This window comes from Pelophylax lessonae (assembly GCF_965119305.1).
Source record: "Pelophylax lessonae genome assembly, chromosome: 8".
NCBI lineage: Eukaryota > Metazoa > Chordata > Amphibia > Anura > Ranidae > Pelophylax > Pelophylax lessonae.
The window spans coordinates 98,857,670-98,871,816 of NC_138775.1; the positions used below are offsets into that span (position 1 = coordinate 98,857,670).

At 44.4% G+C, this 14,147-nt stretch overlaps 1 protein-coding gene across 1 annotated transcript in view; it reads left to right on the top strand.

The window, feature by feature from the left end:
• The window catches only part of TAB1 (TGF-beta activated kinase 1 (MAP3K7) binding protein 1), a 340,288-nt gene that overhangs the window by 227,998 nt on the left and 98,143 nt on the right, over positions 1-14,147 (top strand). Inside the window, exon 6 of the mRNA XM_082266654.1 lies at positions 2,961-3,074. Coding sequence (XP_082122780.1) covers positions 2,961-3,074 — 114 coding nt within the window. The remainder of the gene's footprint in view (positions 1-2,960; positions 3,075-14,147) is intronic.

Below are 14,147 nucleotides of genomic sequence, written 5' to 3' on the forward strand. Positions count from 1 at the left end.
GATGTGGTCCGGGCGATCAGGGTATACTTGAAAACGACAGACTCGTTTCGCAAGACGGATTCACTTTTTGTGATCCCGGATGGACCCAAAAAGGGGTTGCCTGCATCTGCCGCGACCATTTCCAGATGGATCAGACAGACGGTGGTACAGGCTTATTCTATTAAGGGTCGGGAGCCCCCGTTCCCTGTTAAGGCGCACTCCACTCGGGCGCTTAGTGCGTCATGGGCCTTTCGCCATCAGGCGTCAGTGGTCCAGGTGTGCAAGGCGGCTACCTGGTCGTCGGTGCATACCTTTACAAAACATTATAAAGTTGATGTAATGGCATCATCTGATGCCGTGTTTGGCCGCAAGGTTTTGCAGGCCGCCATTTGAGGAGACCAGTGGTCTGCCTCGAGGGTTTTTTTTTCCGTTGGAAATTTTTCTTTTTAGTCTCATTCTTTGTTTATAATGAGCCTATAAAACTTCTAGTTTGGCACCGGTTGGGCCTTCTAGATTGGATTTGATTTTTGTCAATCCCACCCCTCATTTGTGGCACTGCTTCTGGATGTCCCAGCTCTTGAGAATCAAGAAGACTACGTCTGTCAATGAGCGATAGAGAAAAATGGATTTTTGTAAGATCTTACCGTAAAATCCTTTTCTCTTAAGCTCATTGACAGACGTAGTACCCGCCCCTCTATCATTGAGTTGGGTTGGGTTAAATTCTCTGTTACTGCTTTAGAACAGAACTGATTCCCTGTAGCAGAGAGAGGGAGGATATACCCTCAGGGACTGCCCCTAAGGTGGAGCCAGAACGTTTTGTCTTTCTGCCTAGTCCTTCTCCTGCGGAGACAACATAACCCAGCTCTTGAGAATCAAGAAGACTACGTCTGTCAATGAGCTTAAGAGAAAAGGATTTTACGGTAAGATCTTATAAAAATCCATTTATTTACAAAATTTTATAACCTAAACAAAAAAACGGAAAAAAAAACTTATTTTTTTTTATTTGTTTATTATTATCTTTTTTTTATTTGTTTAGCAAAATAAGAAAAAACCTTGTGGTGATCAAAAAAAGAAAGCTCTATTTCTGGGAAAAAAAATAACATAAATTTGGTGTAGGTACAGTGTTGCATGACCGCGCGATTGTCATTCAAAATGCAACAGCCCTAAAAGCTATAAATTGGCCTGGGCAGGAAGGGGAAAAAGTGCCCGTTATTAAGTGGTTAAGTTAAAGTGGAGTTCCACCCTAAATTTATACTTACCTCCATCTTCTCGCTCCGGGTCACCTGAAAAACAAATGGATAATCACAATTTTTTTTTTTTACTTACCTTGTAGAGAAAATATACTTACCTTACTTCCTTCTTCCTCCCCTCGGCGGCCACGGCGATTCGTCACTTCGTCGCTTTTGCAATGATTCCTGGGAGCTGAACGTCATCGCTCCCAGGAATCAATGCGCCTGCACCGGCCCCGACGTCAGTTCCGGTGCGCGTGCGTCATTCCCTTCTAAACAGCTTCTGGGCATGCCCAGAAGCTGTGGAGGGATGACGCGCGCACACCGGAAGTGACGGCGGGGCCGGTGCAGGCGCATTGATTCCTGAGAGCGATGACGTTCAGCTCCCAGGAATCATTGCAAAAGCCAACAATTTGTAAAACAGTCTGAGTTTTTCTTTTCATATGTGAGTTAGAGCACAATTACTGCACTGTTTATCATAGTTAACAATCCAATCACGTTAACCGTCAAACTGTATTGCACAAAAGTCCAGTTGCTAAATCATATTTGAAATATACAAGAATATTATCACTAGTATTGGATATTCTGGAACATATAGAATGTGAAGGATTTTGGACTTTAACCCATTGCTGACCACCCCACGTACATTTACTGCAGGGCGGCGGGCCTGTGGTTCTACACTTTCAGGTCTGGGGTGCGCACACGCGTCGACCTGCTCCCACTGTAATTTGACACAGTGGGAGCCAATCAGCAGGTCCAGTGAACCTGATGTCCGCAGGGACTTGCTGTTTGTTCCGAGAGAGGCAGAACGGCAGTCTGCCTATGTAAACAAGGCAGATCGCCATTCTGTTAGTCGGAAAGATAGACATACTGTTTTTCTGCTAAGCAGGAGCACAGATCTCTGTCTTCTCACAGTTAAAGCCCCCCCACACAGTTAGCAAGCACTCCCTAGGAACACATTTAACCCTTTAATCGCCCCTGATGTTAACCCCTTCTCTGCCAGTGTCAGAACAGTGACAGTGCAGATTTTTTAGCACTGATCACTGCATTAGTGTCACTGGTCCCCAAAAAAGTGTCACTTAGTGTCTAATTTGTCCCCTGTAATATCACAGTCCCACTATCAGTCGCTGATCGCAGCCATTACTAGTAAAATAATAAATAAAAATTCCATAAAAATATCCCTTAGTTTGTAGATGCTTTAACTTCTGCACAAACCAATTAATATATGCTTATTGGGGTTTTTTTTTTTACCAAAAACATGTAGCAGAATACATATTGGCCTAAATTGATGAAGGACTTTCATGGTATGGTATGAATCCTAAGTGCCTCAATCCAATGTTCTGTCTTGTATTTGATATTATAGGACATAGGTACAATTATTTATTGTATGTGTAGCACACCTTCCATACTACTTTTTTGTTTTTAGTACTAAAAATAAAAACTGCGGAGGTGATCAATCACCATCAAAAAAAAGAAAAATTTGCTGGAAAAAAAGGACATTAATTTTATTACAGTGTCGCATGACCACCAATTGTCAGTTAATGTAATGCAGTGATGTATCGCAAAAAATGGCCTGGTCATGAAGGGGGTTAAATCTTCTGGCGCTGAAATGGTTAAATTTCGAATGTATAAACTGTATATATGTGCTTACTTAACAGTAGTCTGTATTTTAGTTGTGAATTTGTTCAAGTATAAATCCTAAGAAATCAACTGACTTGGAACACAAATAAATTTGAAATTTTCATCTGTCAGGTACCAACCGGGCACTGCTTTGCAAATCCACAGTTGATGGACTACAGGTCACTCAGCTTAATGCGGATCACACCACAGAAAATGAAGATGAGATTTTTCGACTATCTCAGCTTGGTATGTTTATATTTTCTTGCAATGAATTTATTGATAAAGGGCTCTTAAGTGAGTCGCTGCTGCCAATTGCCCATTGTCAGCCTGAAAATTCCAGGCTACATAAATCTACCAGTATCTTACATAACTTTTTACACATGGACTACCATGTCATCAGTCGCCAATGACATGAATTTGATCATTTGGATTTTCTTTTGCATTGCAAATTATTTTTAAAGGAGTTTTGTAAAAGTAAACTTGATATAGCTGGCATTCCTGACCTCTCCTTTTGAAAATTCTGGTTGCATGGATGTCCTAATAATCATCTTACTTTAATTAATTCTGTCATTGACTACAAACAGGTACAGGCTTTCCTAGAGTTACAAACATCTGACTTGCATACGCCTCATACTTACAAACAAAGGGAGATGACAGGAAGTGAGAGGAAATATACCCCTAGGAAGGGAAATTTACTCCTCATGCACACATAATGCTTATTTAACTCTCCTAGAAGCCAGCAGCAGCAGAAAAAATGCATGACGCTTGTAAAAGTGTCTTGACGTGGATGTAAACCCTCACATATACCCAGTGAAGTGGACAGCCTCAGATGACATACAGAGATGAAACAAATGGCCCTACATACGTTTTACGTGTATATCTGCTGTCTTCAGCTTTATATATTCTTTAGAAAGTGCACATCGTGTTAGAGATTTTCTCTTCCTGTTAAGCACTGGGAGTGGATTATTTGCATACTGCCAAGACAGCTGATTGGAGGAAAGGCAGGCACACCCTTTCCCCCCCTTCACAATAGCGGAGACTTGCAGAGCTTTGCTGTGACAAGACAAGCTTTCTGCTAATCTATTTATAGGCAACCTCCCAGGACACAAATTTCAGCCTGGTCTGATCTTAGTTGGAGGCATACTTGTCAGAAGCTACCATGTTAATAACAGAAGAAGGAGCAGGAGAAAGCTACAGGTCTTAGGGTTTTGGAGAGAGAAGAAAACACTACCCATAGAAGTACTTGGGTGTCAGGGTGCCAGGAAACCAGGCCACAAAGGGATGCAGGTAAAATAGAGCAGTTTATTGGAGCAAACCACAATAAAAAACCACAGCAGAGTGAAAAAGTAAGAGCAGGAACCAGCCGTGGTCAAGTCCAGAAGCGGGTAGTCTGCCCATGCAGATTCGAGAGCCAGGGAGTCATCAGCCAAACCAGGTCATACACGGAGGAAAACGGAGAACAGAAGACTGCTAGCAGAGATGCACCTTGGAGCACAAACACAAGGGCAAGGACTGCAACCCATCAGGTGATAGATATAGTCAGGTGTGCAACATCATCACTGTGCGACACCAAGGCAGCAGGTAGTTCATAAGAGGTAGCAGTCTGCACATATCCAAGATAGCTGCCAACAGGAGGGCAAGGTAAGACCTTAACAGTATCCTCCTCTCAACGGCCCCTCTTCCGCAAAGCAAAAAACGGTTTCTGAGGAAAGCAAGCATGGAAAGCACAGAGAAGGGCGAGAGCATGAACATCAGCAGAGCGAACCCAGGAGCGCATCTCAGGACCAAAACCCTTCCAGTGCACTAGGTATTGAACCTGACCTCTAAACAGACAAGAATGGGACGAGGTGAGGAAGTGAAGAGGTATAGTGATTTGAAAACCAGTGGCTTCACAAGTGACATGTGAAAGACATTGGAGATATGCATGCTAGGGGGGAAGATCAAGGGCATAGGCCACCGGGTTCACTTTACGGAGGATGCGAAAAGGCCCAACAAAACAGGGTGCCAGTTTTGGAGGGGGCACCCTGAGGTTGGGATTACGGGTCGACAACCATATCCTCTCCCCGACCTGGTACAGAGGAGCAGATAAATGTCTTCTGTGTGCCTGGAGCTTCTGACACTGTGCAGAGACCCGTAAAGACTCTTGAATCTGCACCCAAGAGGAACAGAGGGCACAAAGATGATCCTCCACAGCCGGGATGTCCTGTGGCGAGAATGACTCGGCAACACAGCGGGTTAGGAACCCATAATTAGCCATGAATGGAGACATTCCAGAAGTTGATGGCAGAGTTCCTGGCATACTCCGCCCAGGGTAGCAGATCAACCCAATTGTCCTGATGAATAGAGATATAGCAGTGGAGTAATTGCTTCAGAGCTTGGTTTGAATGCACAGCGGCACCATTGGACTGCGGATGGTAGGCCGAGGAGAAGGAGAGTCGAATACCCAACTGGGAGCAAAAGGTGCGCCAGAACTTGGAGACAAACTAACTCCCTTGGTCCGAGACAATCTCCTTAGGCAACCCATGTAAACGGAAGACCTCCCTGGCAAACATCGAGGCAAGCTCCTGAGTAGTAGGCAGCCTTTTAAACGGAACACAGTGGCACATTTTGGAGAACCGGTTAACAATCATGAGGATAACCATGTAACCTTGAGACGCGGGAAGTTCCTCAATGAAATCAATGGCCAGGTGAGACAAGGGACACTCCCCATTGGGAATGGGATGCAGTAGGCCCAAGGGAAGGTGCCGAGGAGATTTGTTCTAGGCACAGACGGAACAAGCAGCCACATACCCAGCAACGTCAGTGCGGAGGGATAGCCACCAGAACTGACGGGAAATAGCCCAGGACAACTGGAGATGGGAAATAGCCCAGGACAACTGGTTCTTACCAGGATGACCGGCAGTCTTGGAATTGTGGTACATGCGAAACAGTCTGATGTGCAACCCCTCAGGTACAAAACATTTGCCAGCAGGTCTCCCTGTGGGAGCATTAGGTTGGGCAGCCAAGATCTGTTCCCCAAGAGAAGAGGTTAAGTTGGTGCTAATGGCAACCAGGATACGATCTGAAAGTTTGACCGGAGTCAGCATGGAGTCCTCCCTTGACCACTCAGAATACTGGCGAGACAAGGCATCGGCCTTAACGTTCTTGGAGCTGGGCAAATAGGAGACCACATAGTTAAAACGAGACAAGAACCCCAACGGATAATAGAACGATTTTTGAAATCTTCAATATGTACTAAAATCAAGAGACAAATTATAAAATACGGACAAGGTGGTATTATACTCCAGACAGATTACATAAGATCAGACAGATTACATAAGATCTATCCCACATTATCAAATTGTTGTTGGCACTGCCAGGGGGAACAGGGTACAATAATACACATATTGGACGTGTTCCATGATAAGGACCTACTGGGAAGAAGTTAAAAAAATTATACAGAAATTTACTGAGGTAGAGATTTCAGTAGAACCAGCCTTGTTTCTTCTACAGTTAACAGAAACTTAAACTAGAAAATATAGGAGATCGATAGTGAATCATCTACTAAAAGCAGCAAATGCATGTATCCCGAGAAAATGGAAAAAAAAGACCGTACCAACAGTAACGGATTGGATAAAGAAAGTCGAAGAAATAAATAAGATGGAAGATCTGATTTTAACATCAAGTCATTGTAGAGAGAAATATAACCAGACCTGGGAAGCATGGAATTTGTTTATTCTCTCGGAAGAGGGAAGGACTTTTATGGAATGAGAATGCTGAAGCGGATAGACAGTACCATTGGACCCCCCCCCTCTTTCTTCCCCCCTTTTTTTTTTTGTTTGTTTTGTTGTTTTGGGTGTTTATAGCAAGTAAACGGAAAATGTGGAGGTGAAAGGTATTTAATATACTCAGAACAATAAACAAAAATAACAATATTATGTTATTTGAAGAGAAAGGGAATACAATAAGACACGTGGCCACTCACTAGAACTAGAGGAAAAATGGTTTAACCTTAAAATACGTAAGAAGTTCTTCACTGTCAGAGCAGTAAGGATGTGGAATTCTCTTCCACAAGCAGTCGTATCAGCAGGGAGCATCGATAGTTTCAAAAAACTATTAGATGGGCACCTTAAAGACCACAACATACAATGTACGGTTAATAGCAAACACACACATCATAGGTTCAACTGGATGGACTGATGTCTTTTTTCAACCTCACAAACTATGTAACTATGTAAGGGATAAGATATTTTTTTGTTTGTTGTTATTGTTTTTGATTCAAAGTTTGTAATAATATATTTGAGAAAAAAGAGTATTGTGAATATATATATATATATATATATATATATATATTATACCTTCAATAAAGATAAAAATTAAAAGAAAAAAAAGACGCGACACGAATAAGGCCCATCTGGCCTGATGGGTTGTGAGCCTCTTGGCCTCTGATAGATACGTCAGATTCTTATGATCGGTGAGAATGAGAACTGGAACCACAGAACCTTCGAGAAAGTGTCTCCACTCTTTGAGAGCCAGGATAATGGCCAAGAGCTCTCTGTCTCCAATCTCGTATTTGCACTCAGCTGGAGACAGCTTCTTGGAATAGAACCTCAAGGAAGTAAGGGTCCATCAGGTGTCCGACGCTGAGACAGGAGAGTGCCTACTCCCGTCTGAGATGCATCCACCTCTAGGACAAAGGGAAAACCAGGATTTGGATGGGACAGAATGGGAGCCGAAGCGAAAGCAGACTTGAGGGCCTCAAAAGCTTGGATGGCAGCAGTCGTCCAAATGTGGGAATCGATGCCCTTCTTGGTCAGATCTGAGATAAGTTTGGCCAAAGAGGAAAAGTTCCTGGTAAATTTTCGACAGTAGTTGGCAAACCTAAGGAAACGCTGAATGGAACGGAGACCACTAGGACGAGGCCATTGAAGAACAGCCGAAACCTTCTGAGGGTCCATGGAGAACCCTTCTGCAGAAATTATGTAGCCGAGGAAGACAACCTGAGACAGATGGCATTCACATTTCAAGCTTATAGAACAGCCCATTCTCACACAACCGTTGCAGCACTCGTCTGACATCCAGGTAGTGTAATTCAATGTAGTCCGAGTAAAGCAATATGTCATCCAAATAGACTACCACTTATTGCTGCAACATATCACGAAAAAAGACATCACTGATGAAATCCTGCAAGACTGCAAACGCATTGCACAAGCAAAAGGGCATAACCAGAGATTCGTAATGACCGGTTCTGCTATTAACTGCGGTCTTCCGCTAGTCGCCCTCCTTGATCCTTATGAGATTATACGCGGCTCTCAGGTCAAGCTTGGCAAAGGCTGTTGCTCCATCCGCAACTTACTCCTCCATGGCCTTATTCTCCGCAGCCACGAGAGGATAAACCCTGCCATGAGGGGGAATGGCACCAGGTTGAAAGTCTATGGCACAATTGTACGGACGATGAGGAGGAAGAGTACCAGCGCGCACCTTGTCAAATACATCTTGATACAATATTCAGTAGGCAACACTGAATCCGAGGAGGTACAAAATACCTTAACCGGCCCATAGATACAAACAGCGCCACAGTGGAGACCAAGAGAGGATCTCGACCGACTGCCAATCAAAGGTCAGATTGTGTTTCTGAAGTCAAGGGTACTCCAAAATAAGAGTAGTGTGTGGATGAAATAACCTGGAAACAGGTTGACTTCCTGTGAACAGCCCCTAATCGCCATATCAACAGGAACAGTCTCGTGGGTAGCCTGTGCCGGTTGCAGGGGTCTGCCATCAACCGCCTCAATAACTAGTGGAGAAATACGAGGCTGCAGGGGTATGGAATTCGCAGTAGCAAACGTACTGTCAATAAAATAATAGGACAGGACCTTAGGTGCGAGCATTTCCCGGACTGGTTTGGCAGAATTTCAGGAAATGCCCACCAAGCCTGCAATACAAGCACCAGCCCCCCCTCCTCCTAAAGGCCCGCTCAGCCTCGGAAAGGTAAGTGAACCCCAGCTGTATTGGTTTACAGCTAGACGCACCATCCCAAAGGAGGCGTGGGAGGTGAGGGAGGAATAGGAGGGAAATAAAACGTAGGAGGCCTCCACAGGCGCTGCTTAAACTATGGTCTCTCCCTGAGCCTGGTATCGATCAAAATCAGGAAAGATATCGGAGCCTCAAGCTCGTCAGGGTGATCCTTGGCTTTAATCTCGTCCTTCATTGCATCGGAGAGACCATGAGAGAAGACAACCACCAGAGCCTCATTATTCCAGCCCACCTCTGCTGCCAGGGTGCGAAATTCGGTGGCATACATGGCAACGGTTCGTATACCCTGTTGAATGGACTACAGCAGCTTTGCAGCAGAGGCAGTGCGAGCAGGCACATCGAATAGCCTATGAAAGGAGGCAACAAAACTCAGGTAATCGAGTATCACAGGATTATCGTTCTCCCATAAGGGATTCGCCCAGGCCAAGACCTTATCCGAGAGCAACGAGATTAGGAAGCCCACCTTAGACCTGTGAGAAGGAAATGCCTGAGAAACCATCTCATAATAAATGCCCACTTAGTTTAGGAAGTCACAACACTGACTCGGTTCACCCCGCATAGTGCTGCAGATGGGAGGCTGAACTAGTCATCCTTCTGGTAAGTGACTCCAGCTGCAACTGCAGGTGCAACAACAGGAGGAACCACAGGAAGGTGCGCTGTGTGCAAGCAATGTCTGCAATGCCTGAGCGAACTTACCCAAAAGATCATCTTGTTGATCGAGCCTGGTAACCAGCTTGGGAGCGTAGGAGCACCTGCATCGTCCGGATTCATGGCCCTTGCGTACTGTCAGGGTGCCAGAACACCAGACCACACAGGGATGAAGGTAAAATAAAATAGTTTATTGGAGCAAACCACAATAAATGCACAGCAGAGTGAGGAAGTGAGAGCAGGAACCAGCCGGGATCAAGTCCAGAAGCAGGTAGTCCTCCAAGCCGGGGTCAAGTTCAGAAGAAGGTAGTCATCCAAGCAGGGGTCGAGTCCAGAAGCAGGTAGTCATCCGAGCCAGGGTTGAGTCCAGTGGCGGGTAGTCTGCCGATGCGGGGGGACCAGGAGAGCCGTCAGCCAAGCCAGGTCGTACACGAAGGAAACGGAGAACAGAAGACTGCTAGCAGAGATGCACCTTGAAGCACAAACACAAGGGCAAGGACTGCAACCTATCAGGTGATAGGTATAGTCAGGCGTGCAGCATCATCACTGTGCGACACCCAGGCAGCAGGCTAGTGATGATGCAATCACAGTTTATAAGAGGCAGCACTCTGCACATGTCCAAGATAGCTGCCAACAGGAGGGCAAGGTAAGACCTTGACATTGGGTCAAATTTCATGAATCCGGTTTAAATCCACTTTAAGCTTTTACAGGGTTTTAAGGGCTTTTACAGACCTCAAGCTCTTGGCACTAATGTTTACCAGCTTTTTGAAGTGGTTAGCAGCTTCTAGCAGCTGTTAGTAGCTTCAAGCATTTTTTCGGCCCAAACTCTGCTGCTCCTGGACGTACTGGCAGTCTTTTTTTTTTCCTGCCTCTAAATGCTGCTAAAAGCCTATGTGTGCACGGACACATAGGATAACATAGAAGGGCGTTTAGGGGCAGGAAAAAAAAAAAAACATCTGATGCCTCTAGAAGCAGCTGTAAAAATGTCTAGTGTGCATGAAGCCTAGGAGTTATCATTGGAAAGGTGTCTCCACTGAAGCTTTATAACCAATCCTTGTTTTCACAACAACCCAAAGTTTTCAAAATCCAATTGTCACAGGGACAGATAGTGAGGTGAAATCTTCTGAATAGGGGCACAGACAGCAATATAAACATTACGGGGGTGTTAAAACTTCCCTATGATATCCAAAAAAAGTAAACATTTTTTGGCTGGAGTTGCACCTAAAAAAATGTACCTGTTCCAACTTGTTTACAAATTTAACTTAAAGTGATATTAAAGTCTCGTGTCTAAAGTGGTTTGGCACAGAGCAGCCCAGATCCTCCTCTTCTCGGGTCCCTTGCCGGCACTCCTGGCCTCTCCCTCCTGCTGAGTGTCCCCACAGCACTTAGCTTGCTATGGGGGCACCCAAGCTGAGCATTTTGTGTCCATTCAGACACAGAGCCGAGGCTTGGCCCCACCCCCCTCTCTGTTAATTTGCTCACTGACTTTGATTGACAACAGCAGGAGCCAACTCCTGACTGCTATCTCAGCCAATGAGGAGAGAGAATCCCGGACAGCTGAGACTCTCGTGCAACATCGCTGGATATAGATGGGGCCCAGGTAAGTATTAGGGGGGCTACTGCTCACAAAAAGTTTTTTTTTATTTTAATGCATAAAATTAATTAAAATAAAAAACCTTCTGCCTTTAAAAACCACTTTAACAACAAACCTTTAAGAACAAACCTAAAGAACCTATCTTGTATGTTGCCCAGGGACTGGGTGTATGCAGATTAGATTTTGTTTAATTTTCTCACTTGCATACTTGTATTGGGAGAAATAGAAAAAACAAAGTACAGCGCCAATAATAAATAGTAAACTTAAATCTTTAATGTGTAAGAAAATAAAATTGGCAACTCACAATCTGAACAAATCAATGCGCATGGAAATAGTAGCCTGGAGAATCGTGTCGACATGCGGGCGTGCCTGATGTTTCGTCCCACTCAGGACATTTTCAAAGGCAATGCCCGCACATGCCTGCACGCTGTTTAAAGGAAAAACTAATGTGCTATCCTCCTACGGGGGTCCCGGAAGTCCGGAGCCACAGGAAGTACGTCCGCCGGAAGTATTGTCATCGGCAGAGATGCATCACTTCCGGTTCACGTCACTTCAGGGAGAAAGCTTGCGTCTCAACGCTGCTCACCCCAGAGTCCCCGGAAGGAAACTCCCCTCAATGCGATCGCCATCTAGAGATTGCATTCTAGTTGGACAAACCCTCCTGCCGGTGTAACGTTAAAAAACCATACCCTGTGAAGAAACCATACCCTCGTCACTTCCGGTCTGAAACAGCTGAGCAGCGCAGTAGTGCGCATGCTCAGAGCCCCGGATACGTGATTGAAGAAGAAAGAATTTGAGAAGTGCGCATGCTCGGTGGGCATGAAATTATCACGGCACTGTTTCTAATGTTATACTTGCGGCGGGTACATTAAAACACTTCGGGTGCAACATAAATCATGTCCTCTCCTATCGCTGTAACATCCCTCATCTCCGGTAATAAATATAAAAGCGGCGGCGGGTGTATGAGACGTAAATGTGACGGCGATCGCGGCTCCGTGATCCGCTTTTATATTTATTACCGGAGATGAGGGATGTTACAGCGATAGGAGAGGACATGATTTATGTTGCACCCGAAGTGTTTTAATGTACCCGCCGCAAGTTTAACTACCGTGAGAAATAATCAATTTGAGAATTGAACCACTATGTGGAAACGGAAAAAAAACACATAATGGAACGTACATGATATATTAATGTTGCCATAGTCAAAATTACATAAATAAAAGCATATACAATTTACCCTGCTAAATCTTAATAATAATAAAAGTGTTACCACGATTGCTAAAATGAAATGAAATAAAATCACCCTACAATAGTACAATTCAGTGATAGTGTATTCTTCGTTACAGAATAAAAACATAGTTTTGTACTAGTAAAAAGACAGTGGAAAAATCCACTCATACCGCTGAATAAATATATTAAAAACTCCAATAAAAACAGTTATTGAATATTAAAATTTAATTATTCCATATAAAAATAACAAATCTGACGTATGTATTTATATACTTGTATATATACTATATATACTATAGTACTTTACTGTATTATTATATACTATACTGCATTTATATACTTGTATTGGGGTAGTGACTTCAAGATTAAAGTGGAGTTCCACCGAAAAATGAAAGTTCGTTCCATCTTCTTGGTCCGGGTCACCTGAAAAACAAATGGATAATCGCAATTTTTTTTTTTAACTTACCTTGTTTAGAAGATAATATACTTACCTTACTTCCTCTTCCTCCCCTCGGCGGCCACGGTGAGTCGTCACTTCCTGGCTTGCAAAGATTCCTGGGAGCTGAACGTCATCGCTCCCAGGAATCAATGCGCCTGCACCGGCCCCGACATCAGTTCCGGTGCAGGCGCCGTCATACCTTGCTAAACAGCTTCTGGGCATGCCCAGAAGCTGTGCAGGGATGACGCTGCAGACCCGGAAGTGACGGCGGGGCCGGCGCAGTGCATCGTGGAACCGAAGAGGAGGGAAGAGGACGCAGAAGAGGATCGCGCTGGCTTCAAGCTGCCCACACCTGAGATGGCAGCGCTGGAGAAGAAATTTTCAAGGTAAGTATTTCTTGCAGGTTAGTGCAACCCGCGACAGTTCAGAGGCTATCCATTGTGGAATGCACTAGCCCTGACTGTCCCGGGGGTATTTTTATGTATTTTTTTGTTTTTTAGGTGGAACTCCACTTTCAGTTAAGCTGTTTTTTTGCACTACAGCTTTAGTGATATAACTTACCTGTATTAAAGAATGTCCCATGTCATGCAGGCAGCAAGATCTTCAATAAATCTTTATTGGAGGAATGCCCAGTCGTCTTCCTCTAATTGAGCTTCTGGCATGTAGATGGTTAATAGCTTTGGGCTGCAGGCTGAGCTCTTGTGAAAAAAAGCTCCATTGAGAAAAGTTCTTTGCTTTTACTGCCTGTAGCATGAGCTCTGAATGGAGGAGAGGATCCTGTTAATCATTAGACACGTCTCCAGCTGATGAAAAACTTCCCAGTGCAGTATCTTCTGCAATCGATGTAGTAAAATGTTTACTAGAAGCCCTTTCCAAGTTCATATTCTCCCTCTTGGGACTGTCTTACAACCTGCTATTGTGAACGGGTTCATCTGCCAGACTTTAGGTATCTGTTCCAAGGATATGTCTAGGAATCCTAGATCTATCCTAATGAATCCTTCAGTCTGCAAAACAACTGGAGTATCTGCCTGTGGCCCTGCCTTACTGCATAGATGGGCTAGCAGATATTGTACCCCTAATATCCAGAATGGGTCTACTTTTGCTTTACATGCAAAGGACCTGTTGGCTCAAAGGTTGGGCTGGGGCACCACAATTCAAAAGCTCTAATTACACATCCCCCTTCGATGGGGAATACCACTTCAGCCTATCACTAGATTCCTTTATTATGGACATCACCAGGTGAAAGAGCACCCTATAGCCTCAACAAAAGAGAGCTAGCCCTCAGGCTGGGAAACTCCTTACTTCTAGGAAAGGTTCTTTTTGTTCTCTTTTGGACCTTAAGGTGCATGACCAAATCTGGGACTTTTTTCAACTGTTAGACCCCTAAATCCTCCAA